This window comes from Ranitomeya imitator, chromosome 4 (genome assembly GCF_032444005.1).
Source record: "Ranitomeya imitator isolate aRanImi1 chromosome 4, aRanImi1.pri, whole genome shotgun sequence".
Classification (NCBI taxonomy): Eukaryota; Metazoa; Chordata; class Amphibia; order Anura; family Dendrobatidae; genus Ranitomeya; species Ranitomeya imitator.
In genome coordinates, this window is record NC_091285.1 from 639,753,373 (window position 1) to 639,777,314 (window position 23,942).

Consider the following 23,942-nt stretch of genomic DNA (forward strand, 5'->3'; position numbering starts at 1 on the left):
GTCTTCACAGGTCGGAAGTCTAACAGTAATGGCCCCCTTTCCCGCACTTTTCCCATAACCCGCCCCATAACTCTGGGCCACCCCCCTACTCCTCCCCCATCCCCTAAACCAATCACCTCTCCCTGCATTATTATTTAAAAATTGCTCCCCTGCGTTCCCTTGGCAACGCAGTCATGGGGGGCTTTCGTTAACTCCGTTCCTACAGCCCCCCCTCTTTAGCAGCCCTTCACAGGGGGCCTACCGGAGGATTCTCCTGTTCTCCTACCGGCCAGTCCGGTAAAGAATCTGTTCCATCACATACAACTCTGGCAAAAATTAAGTGACCACTGCAACATTTTCAGTTTGTCTGATTTTTCTCTTTATAGGTATATTTCGAGTAAAATGTAAATTGTTCTTTTAGTCTGTAAACTTCTGACATGTCTCCAAATTTACTAGTGATCGTTTTTGTAATTTTTTTCGAACAAAGAAAAATGGTCAAAATTAAACCAAAAAAACAGTACTTCCAGACCTCAAATAAATAATGCAAAGAAAAAAAGTTCATAATCATTTAGAAACAACAATACTAATGTTTTAACTCAGGAAGAGTTCAGAAATCAATATTTTGTGGAATAACCATGATTTTTAATCACGGCTTTCATGCGTCTTGGCATGCTTTCCACCAGTCTGGCACACTGCTTCTGGATCAAAAATGTAAGCAGTTCTTCTTTGTTTGATGGCTCGTGACTATCCATCATCCTCTTGATTACATTCCAGAGGTTTTCAATGGGGTTCAGGTCTGGAGATTGGACTTTCCATGACAGGGTTTGGATGTGGTGGTCTCTTAATTTTTGCCAGAGCTGTAAAAATAAAAGGCCTATCCACATGGAGGACTCTCTTATGGGCCATCTGGTGATGTTGACCCTTGGATAGGGTCATTTTTATGGTAATAAAAAAAAAAAAGCATTGCTCCCCTAATTCCCATTTTGGAAATGATTTTTCACGGAACAGGTTTATTCCACCTGGAACAAGATGTCTTTTTTCAGGTGGATTCTCCATGGAACCGTGGTCTTTTTCAGTGAGATTCCATGAGGAACACAGCGTCTATTTCAGGCACATTCCGTGTAGAACAAGGTGTCTTTTTCCAGCAGATTTCAGATGGAACACGGCATCTATTTCAGGCGGATTCCTCCTGGAACACGCTACCTTTATCAGGTGGATTCCATGTGGAAGAAGGCGTCTTTTTTCCGGCAGATTCCGCATGGAACATGGCACCTTTTTCACTAGGATTCTACGTGAAGCACGCCGTCTTTTTCTCTTTTTCAGGTGGATTCCACATGGAACATGACCTCTTTTTCAGGTAGAATCTGCCTGGAACCCATGTAAAAAAGCTCTCAATAAACGTTAAAAAGAATGAACATATGCACAGTAATGTCAGGACGACTCCCTGTGCATACAGTCCATCTTTTTTACAGTTTTCCTTCCTCTGAAATCGGCCCACCCCTCAGACCCCATATTCAGATATTACCCAAGTTTCCTATAAATTGTTTATGTAGTCCAAAATTTTTTCGATGAGAAGTAACAACCCGTCCTGGCACATATTGTGCCGCCAATCTGGTAGTCAACGCACAGCTCATTTTTATATTTTTTTGGTCTTGTTCATCTAAGTTGTTGTTCTACAGGTACCCAGACCAGGATCGGCTCAGACATCTGAGATGGGGTCCACTGGATCTGGATCCCAGGAGAAAAAGACACAAACCGCATACGAGACCAAGATCGTTGGCGGAGTCGTGGTGCAGACTCCCATTATCCAGGTGACGTTTCATCCCTTCAGTCCACCCCATAGGGAGCTGCTCTGGGGGTCCCGAGGACTCTGTTATTAGTCTGCATTCACATTGCTATTCTCTCTTCTTATAGAATGGAAGCGAATGTCCCGAGGTCTTCCACCATGAAGTGTCCTCCCACACCTTGCTCCGCCGCAGTCATAGCCTCGTTCCCCAGCTGCCTTATAAGCCTCCATCTTCCATTTGTGTTTTGAAGAGCGGATATTGTGTCAAGCAAGGACATATGGTAACAACATCTGACGGCATCATCGTGTATATGGCGCCACATACTGTGCAGCCTGCTCCTCATACTGTGCATCCTGCTCCTCATACTGTGCATCCTGCTCCTCATACTGTGCAGCCTGCTCCTCCTGGGCAGCTTGTCTCACACTTACACTATGGAACTGCATTGCTAACAAAAGTAACAATACCATTCAGTTCTTAAGTTTAAGTTTTGTAATGCTGCCATACAGTGCTGAATATTAATATCGCACAGTGCTCCCACAAACTTATCAAATTACTCGTTTATCTGGTGCCATATGGTGCATACATAACACTATTACAGAGCCATACATAGTACAGAAATAAGCTTATGGCAGCACTGTGCGATATTACTGTTCAGCACTGTATGACAGCATTATGTTAGCACTGTAGTGCAGTATAATATGGTGCTCTTTAGCTCTGTATGGTGATATTATTTTGGAACTATGGAGTAGAAGTATGGTGGCATTATTTGGCATTAAATGGTGTATGGTTGCATTATTTTTTAAACTGTATTGCAGTTTAATATGGTACTATTTTGTGAGGTGGCATTATTTTGGAACTGTAAGATGGTAAAATGTACTATTTAGCTCTGTGTAGTGATATTATTTGGGCAATTTAAGAGAATATAATGTGCTACTATGTAGCGCTCTATGGTTTTATTATTTTGGCACTATAAGGTAGTATATTAATGGTAATATTTCACTGTATGGTTATAATATTTTGGAACTTCGAGGTGACATAATGTGCTGTTTAGCTTTATATGACTTTATAATTTTGGTGCTATAAGGAAGTATAACATGGTACTATTTAGATGTGTATGGTGGTATTATTTTGGCACTGGAGCAGTATAGTGTTATTTAGCTTGTATGGTGGTATTATTTTGGCATTATAAAGCATAATATGGCAGTAGTTAGCTGTGTATGGCGGTCTTATATTAGCAATGTGAAGCAGTATAATATGGCACTATTTAGCTGTGTATGGCGGTATTATTTTGGCACTGTGAAGCAGTATTACATTGGCACTATTTTGCTGTGTGTAGTGGTATTATTATAGCAATGTAAAATAGTAAAAAATTGCACTATTTAGCTGTGTGTGGTGCTATTATTCTGGCACTGTGAAGCATTACAATATTATATTTAGCTGTGTTTGGCGGTATTATTTTGCCACTGTGAAGCGATATATTATAACACTATTTAGCTGTGTGTGGTGGTATTATTTTGGCACTGTGAAGCATTACAGTATTATACTATTTAGCTGTGTGTGGTGCTATTATTCTGGCACTGTGAAGCATTACAATATTATATTTAGCTGTGTTTGGCGGTATTATTTTGCCACTGTGAAGCGATATATTATGACACTATTTAGCTGTGTGTGGTGGTATTATTTTGGCACTGTGAAGCATTACAGTATTATACTATTTAGCTGTGTGTGGTGAAATTATTTTGCCACTGTGAACCAGTACAATATGGTACTACTTAGCTGTGTATCGATGTATTATTTTGGCACTGTGAAGCAGTATAATATAGCACTATTTAGCTGTGTGTGGCGATATTATTCTGGCACTGTGAAGCATTACAGTATTATACTATTTAGCTGTGTATGGCGGTATTATTCTGGCACTGTGAAGCATTACAGTATTATACTATTTAGCTGTGTGTGGCGATATTATTCTGGCACTGTGAAGCATTACAGTATTATACTATTTAGCTGTGTATGGCGGTATTATTCTGGCACTGTGAAGCATTACAGTATTATACTATTTACCTGTGTGTGGTGGTATTATTCTGGCACTGTGAAGCATTACAGTATTATACTATTTAGCTGTGTGTGGCGGTATTATTCTGGCATTGTGAAGTATTACAGTATTATACTATTTAGCTGTGTATGGCGGTATTATTCTAGCACTGTGAAGCTTTACAGTATTATACTATTTAGCTGTGTGTGGCGGTATAATTCTGGCACTGTGAAGCATTACAGTATTATACTATTTAGCTGTGTGTGGCGGTATTATTCTGGCATTGTGAAGCATTACAGTATTATACTATTTAGCTGTGTGTGGCGGTATTATTCTGGCACTGTGATGCATCACAGTATTATACTATTTAGCTGTGTGTGGCGGTATTATTCTGGCACTGTGAAGCATCACAGTATTATACTATTTAGCTGTGTGTGGCGGTATTATTCTGGCATTGTGAAGCATTACAGTATTATACTATTTAGCTGTGTGTGGCGGTATTATTCTAGCACTGTGAAGCTTTACAGTATTATACTATTTAGCTGTGTGTGGCGGTATTATTCTGGCATTGTGAAGCATTACAGTATTATACTATTTAGCTGTGTGTGGCGGTATTATTCTGGCACTGTGATGCATCACAGTATTATACTATTTAGCTGTGTGTGGCGGTATTATTCTGGCACTGTGAAGCATCACAGTATTATACTATTTAGCTGTGTGTGGCGGTATTATTCTGGCATTGTGAAGCATTACAGTATTATACTATTTAGCTGTGTGTGGCGGTATTATTCTAGCACTGTGAAGCTTTACAGTATTATACTATTTAGCTGTGTGTGGCGGTATTATTCTGGCACTGTGAAGTATTACAGTATTATACTATTTAGCTGTGTGTGGCAGTATTATTCTGGCACTGTGAAGCATTACAGTATTATACTATTTAGCTGTGTGTGGCGGTATTATTCTGGCACTGTGAAGCATTACAGTATTATACTATTTAGCTGTGTGTGGCGGTATTATTCTGGCACTGTGAAGCATTACAGTATTATACTATTTAGCTGTGTGTGGCGGTATTCTAGCACTGTGAAGCTTTACAGTATTATACTATTTAGCTGTGTGTGGCGGTATTATTCTGGCTCTGTGAAGCATTACAGTATTTTACTATTTAGCTGTGTGTGGCGGTATTCTAGCACTGTGAAGCTTTACAGTATTATACCATTTAGCTGTGTGTGGCGGTATTATTCTAGCACTGTGAAGCTTTACATTATTATACTATTTAGCTGTGTGTGGCGGTATTATTCTGGCACTGTGAAGTATTACAGTATTATACTATTTAGCTGTGTGTGGCGGTATTATTCTGGCACTGTGAAGCATTATAGTATTATACTATTTAGCTGGGTGTGGCGGTATTATTCTGGCACTGTGAAGCATCACAGTATTATACTAGTTAGCTGTGTGTGGCGGTATTATTCTGGCACTGTGAAGCATCACAGTATTATACCATTTAGCTGTGTGTGGCGGTAATATTCTGGCACTGTGAAGCATTACAGTATTATACCATTTAGCTGTGTGTGGCGGTAATATTCTGGCACTGTGAAGCATTACAGTATTATACCATTTAGCTGTGTGTGGCGGTATTATTCTGGCACTGTGAAGCATCCCAGTATTATACTAGTTAGCTGTGTGTGGCGGTACTCTAGCACTGTGAAGCTTTACAGTATTATACCATTCAGCTGTGTGTGGCGGTATTATTCTGGCACTGTGAAGCATTACAGTATTATACTATTTATCTGTGTCTGGCGGTATTCTAGCACTGTGAAGCTTTACAGTATTATACCATTCAGCTGTGTGTGGCGGTATTATTCTAGCACTGTGAAGCTTTACAGTATTATACTAGTTAGCTGTGTGTGGCGGTATTATTCTGGCACTGTGAAGCATCACAGTATTATACCATTTAGCTGTGTGTGGCGGTATTATTCTAGCACTGTGAAGCTTTACAGTATTATACTAGTTAGCTGTGTGTGGCGGTATTATTCTGGCACTGTGAAGCATCACAGTATTATACCATTTAGCTGTGTGTGGCGGTAATATTCTGGCACTGTGAAGCATTACAGTATTATACCATTTAGCTGTGTCTGGCGGTATTCTAGCACTGTGAAGCTTTACAGTATTATACCATTCAGCTGTGTGTGGCGGTATTATTCTAGCACTGTGAAGCTTTACAGTATTATACTATTTAGCTGTGTGTGGCGGTATTATTCTGGCACTGTGAAGCTTTACAGTATTATACCATTTAGCTGTGTGTGGCGGTATTATTCTAGCACTGTGAAGCTTTACAGTATTATACTATTTAGCTGTGTGTGGCGGTATTATTCTGGCACTGTGAAGCATTACAGTATTATACTATTAAGCTGTGTGTGGCGGTATTATTCTGGCATTGTGAAGCATTACAGTATTATACCATTTAGCTGTGTGTGGCGGTATTATTCTAGCACTGTGAAGCTTTACAGTATTATACCATTTAGCTGTGTCTGGCGGTATTCTAGCACTGTGAAGCATTACAGTATTATACCATTCAGCTGTGTGTGGCGGTATTATTCTAGCACTGTGAAGCTTTACAGTATTATACTATTTAGCTGTGTGTGGCGGTATTATTCTGGCACTGTAAGGCAGGATAATATGCGTGCGATAAGGCCGGCTTCACACTCAGCGTATGAAAATACGGTCCGTATATTACGGCCGTAATACGCTGAAATGTCCCGAAAATAGTGGTCCGTAGCTCCTCCGTAGGCAGGGTGTGTCAGCGTTTTTTGCGCATGGCATCCTCCGTATGTAATCCGTATGGCATCCGTACTGCGTGGTTTTCTCGCAGGCTTGCAAAACCAACATACCGCTATAGAAATGATCCATGTGTCCCAAAAAGAGAAAAAAATATATATATACTGTCTATATATATATATATATATATATATATATATATATATGTCATTAGACACATATATGTATATATATTAATATTTATTCCAGCGCTATACAGCTTGAAAGCCGGTAATTCAATTACCTGCTTTCTCTTTCTCCTTCCTAAAACCCGACATGATTTGAGACATGGTTTACATACAGTAAACCATGTCTTCTCTCCATTTTTTTTGCAGATTCCACACTACTAATGTCAGTAGAGTGTATCTGCAAAATTTGGCCGTTCTAGCTCTTAAAATAAAGGGTTAAATGGCGGAAAAAATTGGCGTGGGCTCCCGCGCAATTTTCTCCGCCAGAGTAGTAAAGCCAGTGACTGAGGGCAGATATTAATAGCCTGGAGAGGGTCCATGGTTATTGGCCCCCCCCTGGCTAAAAATATCTGCCCCCAGCCACCCCAGAAAAGGCACATCCGGAAGATGCGCCTATTCTGGCACTTGGCCACTCTCTTCCCATTCCCGTGTAACGGTGGGATATGGGGTAATGAAGGGTTAATGCCACCTTGCTATTGTAAGGTGACATTAAGCCTAATTAATAATGGAGAGGCGTCAATTATGACACCTATCCATTATTAATCCAATTGAATGAAAGGGTTAAATAAAACACAAACACAATATTTAAAATTATTTTAATGAAATAAAAACAATGGTTGTTGGAGTATTTTATTCTACGCCCAATCCAATCACTGAAGACCCTCGTTCTGTGAAAGAAAAAACATAATAAACCAACAATATACTTACCCTCCGCAGATCTGTAACGTCCAACGATGTAAATCCTTCTGAAGGGGTTAAAACATTTTGCAGCAAGGAGCTGTGCTAATGCAGGCTGCTCCTCGCTGCAAAACCCCGGGGAATGAGGCTAAATATAGATCAATGATCTATATTTAGCTTCATTTGCGGTGAGGCGCCCTCTGCTGGCTGTTTATAGATCGTGGGAACTTGCCTAGAAAGCCTGGGAGCTTTCTAGGAAATTTCCCACGATCTATGTAATTGAATTACCGGCTTTCAAGCTGTATAGCGCTGGAAAAAATATTAATATATATACATATATATATATATATGTGTCTCACTGACATATATATATATATATATATATACCTATTCTATGTGTACACATTTATTCTACCTATTGGACTGTAAGCTGTCAGTGTGATTTTACTGTACACCGCACTGAATTGCCGGCTTTTCTCTCTAACAGCGCTGCGTATTTCTCGCAAGTCACACTGCTTGTCCGTGTGAAATCCGTATTTTTCACGCTTCCATAGACTTTCATTGGCATATTTCTTGCGCAGTACGGTGACAAACATGCTGCGATTTTGTACGGCCGTAGAAAGCCGTATAATACTGATCAGTAAAATACGGCAGATAGGAGCAGGGGCATAGAGAATAATTGTGCCGTATTTTTTTGCGAGTTTTACGGACGTAGTTTCTGCGCTCTTACGTCCGTAAAACTCGCAAGTGTGAAGCCGGCCAAAGGCTGCATTTGGCCAGGTAAGCCATCACTGGAGCACCTTTTTTTTCCTAAGGAGACATTGATTTCCAGAGAACAGCAGGTTTATACCAGTGAAAGTGAGCATTTGGGAATTATAAACTTTGCGCTGACGCCTGTTGATTAATCAGCTCAGTAATGTCATTAATGTAAATTAATGAATGATAAACAATGGTTAACATTTATAAAGGCCACATTCCTTCCTGACTGGTTCTCTCCCATTACCGGTGTGCTATCAGGCTGGAGGATACATAATTACATACATGCAGAGAAAACAGACAGCTTTCCAGCTGACACTTGGATGACGTCTGAATGGCGACATTTTGTCCTGTACGAGTTGCCATAACCTTGAGATTCCTGTTGCCTTAAAGGGGTGATCTCATCAGAGACATCCCCTTCCATAATGCATCCTCCAGGGTGATCCGCTGATCGCCCCAGATCCTGCTCTTGGCCAGCCATGCATTTTCCCTGCAGTGGCCTCTACAGGGTAAATGTGGTATTACATGGTAGGCATTCAGATTTCTTGACATCCTTGTAATACAAGCCCCCCCCCCATTCGGGTTGATAGAGGGTAGTGGGGGGTCCTAATAGGACATGTACACCCACAAAGGATATCTTATAGGTTGTGGTGGGTGCATGACTGCAAGGGATCAACTGAGCGCACCAGATTCTGCACCTCTGGCCTGCAAAGTATTTTTCCTGCAGTGGCCACTAGAGGTAAAATGTGGTATTACATGGTGGCCATTCAGATTAATGGCCGTCTTTGTAATACAAGGACGGCTTGAGTCCTCCGGAACAAGAACATCTCATACACAGCAGTTCCCCATTCTGGTTGATAGAGGGGGTCTCTTATTGTACACGTAGATAGGGAGTTACCCTCATGAGACCACTATTTCAAGTTTTCAATTCAACGATATTGATAAACTCTTGCCTGAATCGGTATAATAGGGAAAGCACTGTAGGGGAAGGGGGACATATGTATAAATGTTGAGCCACGAGTGGATGTTATGGACATGTGTGCCAATTTATCAGTTCTCACGTCCTTAAGAGCTCTATGGCTCAGCACCGGTCCCTGTTTTTACAATTTCACTATATGCTGATGTATAGCTTCATCTGGGACCTAATTAGATGACAACTGTAATTAAAAACTAAAAAAAGGAGTCATTTACATTGGAATGTTAATGACCCCGTATGGGTGATTATAGCTGCTCAAATATTCCATTCATTAGTTCTGGTGCTGAGGGCGAGCGGCCAGGTATTTCAGTGACAACGCCCTGAAGCTCAGGTGAGCGTGCGGTCATGGGATCGGATATAAAGGAGCTATGTGGTTCCTCAAAGCTCGACTGTGTGACACTGACAGAATGCTTCATGGGTGGCATTTATCAGCAAACAATGAGGGACTTAAAGGGTCTTTCACTTGCCATGAATATATCATTTTTTTTTAACCTGGTGTGAATGCCGCTGTTCTCCTAAATATGGCGCTGTTTTTCTTTTGTTCCTGCACCTCTCCATTCCTGACATATAGCCACCTGTTCCCTGTATGTAAAACAACTTTTGTTGGCAAAGTGGGCGTGTCCACCATCCTTCTCTTCTTGAGGACCACTCCCAGTTAGATAACTAAACTACATTTACATATAGTAAAGAGGGGGCCATATCTCAGGAATGGAGAGGCGCAGGAACAAAAGAAAAATGACACCGGATTCAGGAGAACAGCGGCATTTACACCAGATGAAAAAACACCTATTTATGTCAAGTGATTGGTGATCATTAAAGAGAATGTTCGTGCTTATACAGGGTAAGGCCTGGCACAACTTGGACTGAAGTTATAGCATCCATAACTGTACGACCACCAGGCCTGGCACAACGTGAACCTGACGTTAGAGCATCCATAACTGTCTGATCACCAGGCCTGGCACAACGAGGACTAAAGTTACAGCATCCATGACTGTCCAAGTTGGACATTAGCTCTGCTCTCTCCTTGTATTGGTGTTTCTCCTGTAAGACCATGTCCAACCCTATAAGGCTATATTCACACATGGCCTACGGTTAGCGTGTACGCTACGAAAACTCTCGATGCAAGAACTAACGTGTCACTAGGGTTATGTTGTCATACGGAGGTCAAAAAATGAAAATGCCTTTGGTTTCTGTCTGACAGTATACATTAGTATATACAGTGGGTACGGAAAGTAATCAGACTCCTTTAATTAAATTTTTCACTCTTGGTTTAATTGCAGCCATTTGGTAAATTCAAAAAAGTTCATTTTTTTTCTTATTAATGTCCACTCTGCACCCCATCTTTACTGAAAAAAAAACAGAAATGTAGAACTTTTTGCAAATTTATTAAAAAAGAAAAACTGAAATATCACATGGTCATAAGTATTCAGACCCTTTGCTCAGTATTGAGTAGAAGCCCCTTTTGAGCTAGTACAGCCATGAGTCTTCTTGGGAATGATGCAACAAGTTTTTCACACCTGGATTTGGGGATCCTCTCCCATTCTTCCTTGCAGATCCTCTCCAGTTCTGTCAGGTTGGATGGTGAACGTTGGTGGACAGCCATTTTCAGGTCTCTCCATCGATGCTTAAATGGGTTTAGATCAGGGCTCTGGCTGGGCCAGTCAAGAATGGTCACAGAGTTGATCTGAAGACACTCCTTTGTTATTTTAGCTGTGTGCTTAGGGTCATTATAGTAACATAGTAACATAGTAACATAGTTAGTAAGGCCGAAAAAAGACATTTGTCCATCCAGTTCAGCCTATATTCCATCATAATAAATCCCCAGATCTACGTCCTTCTACAGAACCTAATAATTGTATGATACAATATTGTTCTGCTCCAGGAAGACATCCAGGCCTCTCTTGAACCCCTCGACTGAGTTCGCCATCACCACCTCCTCAGGCAAGCAATTCCAGATTCTCACTGCCCTAACAGTAAAGAATCCTCTTCTATGTTGGTGGAAAAACCTTCTCTCCTCCAGACGCAAAGAATGCCCCCTTGTGCCCGTCACCTTCCTTGGTATAAACAGATCCTCAGCGAGATATTTGTATTGTCCCCTTATATACTTATACATGGTTATTAGATCGCCCCTCAGTCGTCTTTATTCTAGACTAAATAATCCTAATTTCGCTAATCTGTCTGGGTATTGTAGTTCTCCCATCCCCTTTATTAATTTTGTTGCCCTCCTTTGTACTCTCTCTAGTTCCATTATATCCTTCATGAGCACCGGTGCCCAAAACTGGACACAGTACTCCATGTGCGGTCTAACTAGGGATTTGTACAGAGGCAGTATAATGCTCTCATCATGTGTATCCAGACCTCTTTTAATGCACCCCATGATCCTGTTTGCCTTGGCAGCTGCTGCCTGGCACTGGCTGCTCCAGGTAAGTTTATCATTAACTAGGATCCCCAAGTCCTTCTCCCTGTCAGATTTACCCAGTGGTTTCCCATTCAGTGTGTAATGGTGACATTGATTCCTTCTTCCCATGTGTATAACCTTACATTTATCATTGTTAAACCTCATCTGCCACCTTTCAGCCCAAGTTTCCAACTTATCCAGATCCATCTGTAGCAGAATACTATCTTCTCTTGTATTAACTGCTTTACATAGTTTTGTATCATCTGCAAATATCGATATTTTACTGTGTAAACCTTCTACCAGATCATTAATGAATATGTTGAAGAGAACAGGTCCCAATACTGACCCCTGCGGTACCCCACTGGTCACAGCGACCCAGTTAGAGACTATACCATTTATAACCACCCTCTGCTTTCTATCACTAAGCCAGTTACTAACCCATTTACACACATTTTCCCCCAGACCAAGCATTCTCATTTTGTGTACCAACCTCTTATGCGACACGGTATCAAATGCTTTGGAAAAATCGAGATATACCACGTCCAATGACTCACCGTGGTCCAGCCTATAGCTTACCTCTTCATAAAAACTGATTAGATTGGTTTGACAGGAGCGATTTCTCATAAACCCATGCTGATATGGAGTTAAACAGTTATTCTCATTGAGATAATCCAGAATAACATCCCTCAGAAACCCTTCAAATATTTTACCAACAATAGAGGTTAGACTTACTGGCCTATAATTTCCAGGTTCACTTTTAGAGCCCTTTTTGAATATTGGCACCACATTTGCTATGCGCCAGTCCTGCGGAACAGATCCTGTCGCTATAGAGTCCCTAAAAATAAGAAATAATGGTTTATCTATTACATTACTTAGTTCCCTTAGTACTCGTGGGTGTAAGCCATCCGGACCCGGAGATTTATCTATTTTAATCTTATTTAGCCGATTTCGCACCTCTTCTTGGGTTAGATTGGTGACCCTTAATATAGGGTTTTCATTGTTTCTTGGGATTTCACCTAGCATTTCATTTTCCACCGTGAATACCGTGGAGAAGAAGGTGTTTAATATGTTAGCTTTTTCCTCGTCATCTACAACCATTCTTTCCTCACTATTTTTTAAGGGGCCTACATTTTCAGTTTTTATTCTTTTACTATTGATATAGTTGAAGAACCTTCTTGTTGGAAGGTGAACCTTTGGCCCAGTCCGAGGTCCAGAGCACTCTGGAAGAGGTTTTCATCCAGGATATCTCTGTACTTGGCCGCATTCATGTTTCCTTCAATGGCAACCAGTCGTCCTGTCCCTGCAGCTGAAAAACACCCCCATAGCATAATGCTGCAACCACCATGTTTCACTGTTGGGATTGTATTGGGCAGGTGATGAGCAGTGCCTGGTTTTCTCCACACATACCGCTTAGAATTATCACCAAAAAGGTCTATCTTCATCTCACCAGACCAGAGAATCTTATTTCTCATAGTCTGGGAGTCCTTCATGTGTTTTTTAGCAAACTCTATGCGGCTTTCATATGTTTTGCACTGAGGAGAGGCTTCCGTGGGGCCACTCTGCCATAAAGGCCTGACTGGTGGAGGCTGCAGTGATAGTTGACTTTGTGGGACTTTCTCCCATCTCCCTACTGCATCTCTGGAGCTCAGCCACAGTGATCTTGGGGTTCTTCTTCACCTCTCACCAAGGCTCTTCTCACACGATTGCTCAGTTTGGCTGGACGGTCAGGTCTAGAAAGACTTCTGGTGGTCCCAAACTTCTTCCATTTAAGGATTATGGAGGCCACTGTGCTCTTAGGAACCTTGAGTACTACAGAAATTCTGCTGTAACCTTGGTCAGATCTGTGCCTTGCCACAATTCTGTCTGAGCTCCTTGGCCAGTTCCTTTGACCTCATGATTCTCATTTGGTCTGACATGCACTGTGAGCTGTAAGGTCTTATATAGACAGGTGTGCGCCTTTCCAAATCAAGTCCTATCAGTTTATTTAAACACAGCTGGACTCCGATGAAGGAGTAGATCCATCTCAAGGAGGATCACGAGGAAATGGACAGCATGTGCCTTAAATATGAGTGTCTGAGCAAAGGGTCTGAATACTTATGACCATGTGATCTTTCAGTATTTCTTTTTTAATACATTTGCAAAAAATACTACATTTCTGTTTTTTTTCAGTCAAGATGGGCTGCAGAGTGTACATTAATGAGAAAAAATTAGCTTTTATGAATTTTTTACGAAATGGCTGCAATGAGGCAGAGGGAAAAATGTAAATGGGTCTGAATACATTCCATACCAGCCGTACTATATATATATATATATATATATATATATATATATATATATATATATATATATACTAGATGGTGGCCCGATTCTAACGCACCGGGTATTCTAGAATATGCATGTCAACGTAGTATATTGCTCAGCCACGTAGTATATTGCCCAGTCACGTAGTATATTGCCCAGCCACGTAGTATATTGCCCAGTCATGTAGTAAATTGCCCAGTGACGTAGTATATTGCCCAGCCATATAGTATATAGCAGAGCCACGCAGTACAGTATATTGCCCAGTCACGTAGTATATTGCCCAGCCACGTAGTATATTGCCCAGCCACATAGTATATTGCCCAGCACAGAGCCACGTAGTATATTGTCCAGCACAGAGCCACGTAGTATATTGTCCAGCACAGAGCCACGTAGTATATTGTCCAGCACAGAGCCACGTAGTATAGAGACTTAAAAAAATAAATAAACCTATACTCACCTTCCGAAGCCCAATTGAAGTCCTGCTATACTCACCCTCCGCCGCCTTTCCCGCTCCTCGCCACGCTCCCAGGACCACTCCATTGCAAGCGGCAGCTTCCGGTGGTCCCAGGGCTGGTGTGAGCAGGACCTATGATGATGTCGCGGTCACATGACCGTGACGTCACGGCAGGTCCTTGTCGCACACCAGCCCTGGGACCGGAAGCTGTCGCCTGCAATGGAGTGGTCCTGGGAGCGTGGTGAGGAGCGGGAAAGGCGGCGGAGGGTGAGTATAGCAGGTTTTTTGTTTTTTGTAATTATTTTTAACATGACATATTTTTACTATTGATGCTGCATAGGCAGCATCAATAGTAAATAGTTGGGGACGCGCTAGAGGGACGAGGCAGGGGTGTCCACTCTCTCCTCTTTTGTTTGCTCTGGCGGTGGAACCACTGGCTGCTAAGCTTCGACGGTCTGATGAGGTGACTGGGTTTAAATATGGGGTGATTGAAGAAAGGGTGGCGTTGTATGCGGATGACATTCTGCTATTTCTGGCTGACCCGGGTACGTCCTTGGAGGGAGCCATTGGGATTATTGAGCGTTTCGGATCGGTGTCGGGACTTAGGATAAACTGGAGTAAGTCTATCTTGTTTAAGGTGGATGATGATGGTGGGGAACCATTGGAGGATGGGCGACTGGAGGTGACTAGCCAATTTAAGTACCTTGGAATATGGGTATCTATGCCTGTTACTGACTATATACATTGAAATCTGACTCCAATCTTAGGTGTTCTTAAAGCGCAAGCGGATGCTTGGCTTAAACTGCATTTATCTGTGGTAGGTAGGGTGAATCTTATTAAAATGATTTTGATGCCAAAAATACTGTATATTCTCCACAATGTGCCAGTTTGGATACCACGCGGGAGATTTAGACAGATTAACTCTCTGTTCAGGAATTTGATATGGGGGAGACAGCATCCGCGTATCAAACTGGAGACACTTCAGCGACCCAAGGAAGATGGGGGATTGGCATTGCCTAACCCTGAAATATATTTTCTTGCAGCCCAGAGTCAGCATTTAAAAGGCTGGGCGCATGTAGGGTCATCTGGGGCGGTACAGCGGCTGATGGAAGTGGTGACAAAAAGAAGGCCAGTAGTACAATGTTTGGAGGATGGATCCCTGGGGGCTCTGGGGAAATTATACCCGACTGTGTTTTTGATACGCAGGCTGTGGGGTAGGCTGAGACATATACGGGGGGGTCACGGATTTGACTAGATTCTCACCGCTATGGCGTAACAGCAACTTACAGGAGTTTGAGGCACTGCGGGTACTGACAGAATGGCAAGTCAAAGGGATTCAATACGTGTATCAAATAATTGAGCGAGGTGAATTGAAATCATTTTCCTAATTACAGGCGGAATTTGGTCTTGGGACTGTGGGGGAATTTCAGTATTTGCGGATGAGGCATGCTTTTGGAGCTCAGAGTAGAAACGGAGGTATTGGAATTCAGAGGGATATAGTACTGGAGTATGTGTGTAATGAAGGGACTACTGGGGGAGTCATATCTACTTTGTATAAAGATCTGTTGCACATTTTCCTATTGGGTTTTCCAATAATGGCGAGAGCTAAGTGGGAGAGGGATCTGGGTCCAATGGAGAATGAGACTTGGGAGTCGGTGCTAGAATGGGTCCCACGATTGTCACTGAGCGAACCGTATAGACTGTCACAGCTCTATGTGATACACAGGGTTTATAAGTCACCGATGGTGCTATATAAGGCTGGTTTGCGTGATGATTCTGAATGCCCGAGGTGTAAAACTGCAGATGCTGATATACTCCATATGATGTGGACGTGTCCGAGACTGGCTGCTGTTTGGGTGGTAGTTTTGAGCCGTATGGAAGGTGCGTATGGCTGTAAGGTGCCAAGGGATCCTATAGTGTGCTTGTTGGGATGTGTGGATGAGATTGGAGTGGATAAACACCTAAAGATAGCTATAGCCAGATTGTTATACATGGCTAGGAAGGTAATAGCTCGAAATTGGATTAGGGAAGAGCCGCCGTCAAGAGGAGAGTTCCTCCAGTATGTGAAGCAGGGCCTGACACTGGAAAAGGGGATTTATAAAAAAAAAGAGGGAAAATCGAAATGTTCAATAAAATGTGGTCTCCGTGGATTGCTATGGGATAGGGGTATTATAGAGGGAGAGTTAATGAAGGTTCCTAATTAATGGTAATGTTAAATGTGGCTCATATTATTGGCCGAGGGATTAGATAGTATATTGGTCTAATGATGGAAGTGCTAAGCAAGGTGAGCTGCTTTGTTGGGTGGGGTTGGGGGGTGGTGGGATTGAAGGGGAATGTTTGAAGGGGGGGAAAAAGCTTTGTATTGAAAATGAGAATGTAACATGTCATTTATCTCGTTATTCTTAATACAAATTTATTTGAATAAAAAAAAATAGTTGGGGACGCACAGGGTTACTAGCAGCGGTAACAGAGTGCGTTACACCGCGGGCCGTTACCGCTGCCATTAACCCTGTGTGAGCGGTGAGTGGAGGGGATTACGGAGCGGGCGCCGGGCAGTGAGTGCAGGGGAGTAGGGGAGGGACTAATCGGACTGTGCCCGTCGCTGATTGGTCGCGGCAGCCATGACAGGCAGCTGGCGAGACCAATCAGCGAACGAATAACCGTGACAGAAGGACAGACAGACAGACGGAAGTGACCCTTAGACAATTATATAGTAGATATATATATATAATTTTTTTTTTTTAATTTACATGGGATACATATTATACATATACATATGGAATTTCATAGTCTGTGTTTTCCCTACGCACAGGGTCCAGTAATAAAAATGTATCCGTCTAATAATTTATTTATTTTTTTACATGGCAGTCTATGTGTGATGGATGCCACAGTTTGGCGTTGGTCAGAGTCTCCATTTAACATAACTTTGGGCGTTTTACCTGACGTATGTGTTAATAGAGGCGTTAAAACCTGGTGGGAACATAACCTAGCGAGCCTCGCAAGATGACTAAGGTCTGACATGGACTTGCAGGCATAGATACAGCCACTAGTTGGCACTAGATAGCAAATTTGCACGTTTTTCCCCATAGCTCACTGCCAGTTATACTCCATCCTCTGGTCTGTTTAAAGGGGTTGTCCAATACTAAAAATATTTTATTTTTTTTAATTTATATGCTTGTAATTGGGGCTATGAATTATGTTTGCAATTGGGGGTCATTAAAATATTTTGCACGGTTTGCCTTCTGTAGCCTCTATGTTGCACCGATTATTACTGGCTGCAGAATGAGTTAACTGGGAATCTTCAGTGAGTCCGCAATATTGGTCTCAAGGGGAAGTTTTAGCTCTTTTGTCTGGCTTTTTCAGATCTCTTCTCAGTTGATTTATGTCCGCAGACCGCACCAAAGTTGAATTTTGCAGGGAATAAAAGAGCCTGTAAAAACCAAGTGGTGAAAAATTATTACTGACACCGAATCGCAAAAATGATTTTTAGCCCCAAACACATGCATTTAAGTAAAAAAATAAATAAATAAATTGTCTCCCAAACATGGACAACCCTTTTAAGATGAGCCAGATGGGAGAAACCACACAATGGCAAAGCATTATCCCAGCACCATTTATTTCACCAGACAGACTTATAGTAAGAGAAGGCAGAGACGGGGTGTGGTGGGGGGGTGAATACGTTCCACGGCGAGAGATCAGTCACTTGTGGCTTCTGGAAGGGTTTGTCTAATGTCATACCTTCCTGCCTTCTTTCCTGTGGTTAATTTTCGTGGTTGAAGAAGATACAAAGCCGGTAGTGTGAATGGGAAAAAATGAGAGATCTGCAGCCCGATCTATCACAGAGAGGAATAGCCGCGCCATACGTACTGTATCTTGAGAGGTGATCCTACGCCGTATATAGTGGGAGAGCTCGAGGCCCTTTAAATGGCACATTGACGGCTCTCTCAGTCCGGGGCTCTCTCCGTCAGTCCGGGGTTCTCTCCGTCAGTCCGGGGCTCTCTCCGTCAGTCCGGGGCTCTCTCCGTCAGTCCGGGGCTCTCTCCGTCAGTCCAGGGCTCTCTCCGTCAGTCCGAGGCTCTCTCTCTCAGTCCGGGGCTCTCTCCGTCAGTCCAGGGTTCTCTCCGTCAGTCCGAGGCTCTCTCTGTCAGTCTGGGGCTCTGTCAGTCCGGGGCTCTGTCAGTCCGGGGCTCTCTCTGTCAGTCCGGGGTTCTCTCTGTCAGTCCGGGGTTCTCTCTGTCAGTCCGGGGTTCTCTCTGTCAGTCTGGGGCTCTCTCTGTCAGTCCAGGGTTCTCTCCGTCAGTCCGGGGCTCTCTCCGTCAGTCCGGGGCTCTCTCCGTCAGTCCGGGGCTCTCTCCGCCAGTCCGGGGCTCTCTCTGCCAGTCTGGGGCTCTCTGTCAGTCCGGGGCTCTCTCTGTCAGTCCGGGGCTCTCTCTGTCAGTCCGGGGTTCTCTCTGTCAGTCCGGGGTTCTCTCTGTCAGTCCGGGGCTCTCTCTGTCAGTCCGGGGCTCTCTCTGCCAGTCCGGGGCTCTCTCTGCCAGTCCGGGGCTCTCTGTCAGTCCGGGGCTCTCTCTGTCAGTCCGGGGCTCTCTCTGTCAGTCCGGGGTTCTCTATGTCGGTCCGGGGCTCTCTCCGTCAGTCCGGGGCTCTCTCCGTCAGTCCGGGGCTCTCACCGTCAATCCTGGGTTCTCTCCATCAATCCTGGGCTCTCTCTGTCAGTCCGGGGCTCTCTCTGTCAGTCCGGGGTTCTCTCTCTGTCAGTCCGGGGTTCTCTCTCTGTCAGTCCGGGGCTCTCTCCGTCAGTCCAGGGTTCTCTCTCCCTGAATCCGGGCCTCTCTCCGTCAGTCCCGGGCTCTCTACGTCAGTCCGGGGCTCTCTCCGTCAGTCCGGGGCTCTCACCGTCAATCCTGGGTTCTCTCCATCAATCCTGGGTTCTCTCCGTCAGTCCGGGGTTCTCTCTGTCAGTCCGGGGTTCTCTCTCTGTCAGTCCGGGGTTCTCTCTCTGTCAGTCCGGGGCTCTCTCTGCCAGTCCGGGGCTCTCTGTCAGTCCGGGGCTCTCTCTGTCAGTCCGGGGCTCTCTCTGTCAGTCTGGGGTTCTCTCTGTCGGTCCGGGGTTTTCTCTGTCAGTCCGGGGCTCTCTCCGTCAGTCCGGGGCTCTCACCGTCAATCCTGGGTTCTCTCCATCAATCCTGGGTTCTCTCCGTCAGTCCGGGGCTCTCTCCGTCAGTCCGGGGTTCTCTCTCTGTCAGTCCGGGGTTCTCTCTCTGTCAGTCCGGGGCTCTCTCCGTCAGTCCAGGGTTCTCTCTCCATGAATCCGGGCCTCTCTCCGTCAGTCCCGGGCTCTCTACGTCAGTCCAGGGCTCTCCGTCAGTCCGGGGCTCTTTCTCCGTGAATCCGGGCCTCTCTCCGTCAGTCCGGGGCTCTCTCCGTCAGTCCCAGGCTCTATCCGTCAGGTCCGGGCTCTCTACGTCAGTCCCGGTCTCTCTACGTCAGTCCCAGGCTCTATCCGTCAGGTCCGGGCTCTCTACGTCAGTCCCGGTCTCTTTACGTCAGTCCCAGGCTCTATCTGTCAGTCCCGGGCTCTCTACGTTAGTCCAGGGCTCTCTCTCCGTGAATCTGGGCCTCTCTCCGTCAGTCCGGGGCTATGTCTCCATCAGTCCGGGCTCTCTACGTCAGTCCCGGTCTCTCTACGTTAATCCTGTAGTCAGCGACTCTAGTGTTGTTAAATAGAGCACACAGGACCCCTGTTCTTATGATTGGAGTAGATCCCAGCAGTGGGATCCCTAGAGGTGATCTATTCATCACTGATCCTGTGGAAGGGGCATAGGCAGACCCCTGTAATATTTTATAAGAGATGCCCAAGATGAAGTTTTGTTGTTAGTTTTATAGATTTTCTGGTTAAATTATGTTCTTTTTTTTATTATTTTACAGAGGAAAAACTGGAAGAGAAGATTCTTTGTCTTGAACGCGTTTAATATTAGCTACTACAAATGTGAAACGGTAATTATTTCTTCTTCACAGTAAACCTTATGCAGAAGAGACCATATAACCATACACCCAGTCCTAGGGCGCAAGGCTCAATGCTTGTACCCCCGGAGAGTTCACTCCTCCCTACCTGCTCGCTTCAACTTTTTGATTTTCCAGTGCCCATTGGAGTCAACCAGGGCCCTTATGGCCTAAAGAAAATCCGTCTTAAAGAGACTTGGTCTGAGTTGTAATACCAGGCACTGCCTATGAGCCCGAGTGGCACTATTTCCAGAAGAATGCACACTTTTTTTTCTGATTTCATACAAGCCCTTTAGTTTACATATTCCCAGCTCTCTTTACGGCTAAGTTCACACAAGGGTATGAAAAACCTTCCATTATTTTGTTTATTCATTCATTCATCCTATATTAATAATTGCAATGGATCCTTTAAAACTGGGTGGCGCCCTTTTTGAATCCGTTTTTTCCATTGAAAATGTAGAAAAAATGTAAATACAAACCCTATTTCCAAGATTGTAAATCTCACTTGTCAGTTCGCACAAAATCTGTGGGAAAACACAATCTCGTTTCGGTCATTTCACACAAGATAAAACTACTTTTGGTTCTCATATTCATGCAATATATACAGGAATTGTCACAAATCTCATAGTCTTGAACTTGCCAATCGCTCATTTTGAGCCAGAGGTGCATCTTCATCAACATTCTGCCCGCACTATAAGTACTGTACCTGCCTGTCCTCATTTGCCAGGGTTTTCTGCTCCTGCCACAGCATTTTAAACAGCTTAATCAATCTTACAGGCAACTTAGCCCCTATAAAACTCTTACCTTGTAGATTTTGCTTCTTTAGTTGGACAGAAAAACAGTTTTATTCAATATATAGATGATGGTTCCTTGGTGTGACCAAGGTCTGAGTGCACTCTTTTGCTCCTTTCATTAAAATGACATACTCCCATTATGTTAATTGACTGCACTCACTTCCCCAGAGCAAGCACTGCCTGAACTGAATCCCTGGTCCTGTACATTTCCCCTGACATTGCATTAACTAACTAAGTGCGCGAGCACACAGTGTCAGTGCTGGTGCACTTTCATCCCTCTCTCCTGTCTGCAACCGCTTGTTGTGAACAGGATCACACAGTAACGGCCGGCCAATGTAGACAGGAGAGAGGGATGAGAGCATGGCAGCACTGACTCTGAAGGAACTAAACCCACATAAAGGCCGGGGTCACACTAGACCGTAATACGGACGAGTGCAATGCGATAAAAAATCGCATAGCGCTCGTCCCAATGTTAATCTATGGGGCAGCTCCCATCATCCGATATTTTCTCGGCCGTATTCAGGATCCGAGTGAAATCGCAGCATGCTGCGATTGTCAGCGTATCTCGGCCGAGAATCGCCAATGAAAGTCTATGGGGGTGAGAAAAAATAGCACAGCACACGGACCATCAGTGTGACTTGCGAGAAATTCTCAAGCATTGGGCAGGTGACAGGAAAGGCTCAGCCATTATTTGCTCATTTTGCAAGTGTGTGAGAAAATCTCACCATACGGATGCCATACGGATGTCACACGGATGTCACACGGAGCATTTGATGCGAGAAAATCGCATCCTCGAACTGCACACGGATCACTGTTTTGGTAACATTTGTGCGATTCTCGTCCGTCAAAAACAGACCGTTTTTTTATACATTGTGTGTGTCCCCGGCCAAACAGTGTCAGTGCTGGTATGTTTTCATCCCTGTCTCCTGTCTGCACGGGTGGCTGCCGTCGACAGGAGAGAGTGATGAGAGCATGTCCACACTCACACTGCAGGAACCAAGCGCACAGACAGTGTCAGTGCTGGATCAATCTCCTCCCTCTGTCCTGTCTGCAGCCTCTTGTTGCACACAGAATCACATGGTAGCTATCGGCCGGTGTAGACAGGAGAGAGGGATGAGATCATGTCTGTACTGATACTGAAGGAAACAAGCGCACCCACACAGTGTCAGTGCACACTGGATCTCATCCCTCTCTCCTGTCTGCAGCCTCTTGTTACACACAGAATCACATGGTAGGGATCGGCTGGTGTAGACAGGAGAGAGGGATGAGAACATGTCTGTACTGATATTGAAGAAACCAAGCACACACACACAGTGTCAGTGCTGGATCAGTCTCATCCCTCTGTCCTGTCTGCGGCCGCTTGTTGCACACAGAATCACATGGTAGCGATCGGCCGGTGTAGACAGGAGAGAGGGATGAGAGCATGTCTGTACTGATACTGAAGGAAACAAGCGCACACACACAGTGTCAGTGCTGGTTTGCTTACATCACTCCGTCTTGTCTTTATCCGTCTACTGAATCACGCAGTAGAAGGCAGCTGTCGTCAACAGCAGAAAGGGATGAGTGCACGCTGGATCTCATTCCTCTCTCCTGTCTGTGGCCGCTTGCTGCACACAGAATCACACAGTAGTGGCCAGCCGATGTAGACAGGAGAGCGGGATGAGAGTGTGTCCGCACTGACACTAATAGAGCTGAGTGAGCAGACACAGTGTCAGTGCACGCTGGATCTCATCCCTCTCTCCTGTCTGCGGTCGCTTGCTGCACACAGAATCACACAGTAGTGGCCAGCCGATGTAGACAGGAGAGAGGGATGAGAGCGTGTCCGCACTGACACTAATGGAGCTGAGTGCGCAGACACAGTGTCAGTGCACGCTGGATCTCATCCCTCTCTCCTGTCTGCAGCCGCTCGCTGCACACAGAATCACACAGTAGTATCCGGCCGATATAGACAGGAGAGAGGGATGAGAGCATGTCCACACTGACACTAATGGAGCTGAGTGCGCAGACACAGTGTCCGTGCACGCTGGATCTCATCCCTCTCTCCTGTCTGCGGCCGCTTGCTGCACACAGAATCACACAGTAGTGGCCGGCCGATGTAGACAGGAGAGAGGGATGAGAGTGTGTCCGCACTGACACTAATGGAGCGGAGTGCGCAGACACAGTGTCAGTGCATGCTGGATCTCATCCCTCTCTCCTGTCTGCGGCCGCTTGCTGCACACAGAATCACACAGTAGTGGCCGGCCGATGTAGACAGGAGAGCGGGATGAGAGTGTGTCCGCACTGACACTAATGGAGCTGAGTGAGCAGACACAGTGTCAGTGCACGCTGGATCTCATCCCTCTCTCCTGTCTGCGGTCGCTTGCTGCACACAGAATCACACAGTAGTGGCCGGCCGATGTAGACAGGAGAGCGGGATGAGAGTGTGTCCGCACTGACACTAATGGAGCTGAGTGAGCAGACACAGTGTCAGTGCATGCTGGATCTCATCCCTCTCTCCTGTCTGCGGCCGCTTGCTGCACACAGAATCACACAGTAGTGGCCGGCCGATGTAGACAGGAGAGAGGGATGAGAGCGTGTCCGCACTGACACTAATGGAGCTGAGTGAGCAGACACAGTGTCAGTGCATGCTGGATCTCATCCATCTCTCCTGTCTGCGGCCGCTCACTGCACACAGAATCACACAGTAGTGGCCGGCCGATGTAGACAGGAGAGCGGGATGAGAGTGTGTCCGCACTGACACTAATGGAGCTGAGTGAGCAGACACAGTGTCAGTGCATGCTGG

The 23,942-nt window shown here is 44.7% G+C and overlaps 1 protein-coding gene across 2 annotated transcripts in view; it reads left to right on the plus strand.

Moving 5' to 3' along the window:
• PLEKHA2 (pleckstrin homology domain containing A2) overlaps positions 1 to 23,942 on the plus strand; it is a 127,440-nt gene that overhangs the window by 60,626 nt on the left and 42,872 nt on the right. The window contains exons 6-8 of one of the 2 annotated variants that reach the window (XM_069766865.1): positions 1,659 to 1,790; positions 1,894 to 2,046; positions 20,292 to 20,360. In XM_069766865.1, coding sequence (XP_069622966.1) covers positions 1,659 to 1,790; positions 1,894 to 2,046; positions 20,292 to 20,360 — 354 coding nt within the window. The remainder of the gene's footprint in view (positions 1 to 1,658; positions 1,791 to 1,893; positions 2,047 to 20,291; positions 20,361 to 23,942) is intronic. The other variant, XM_069766866.1, reaches the window with a different exon arrangement.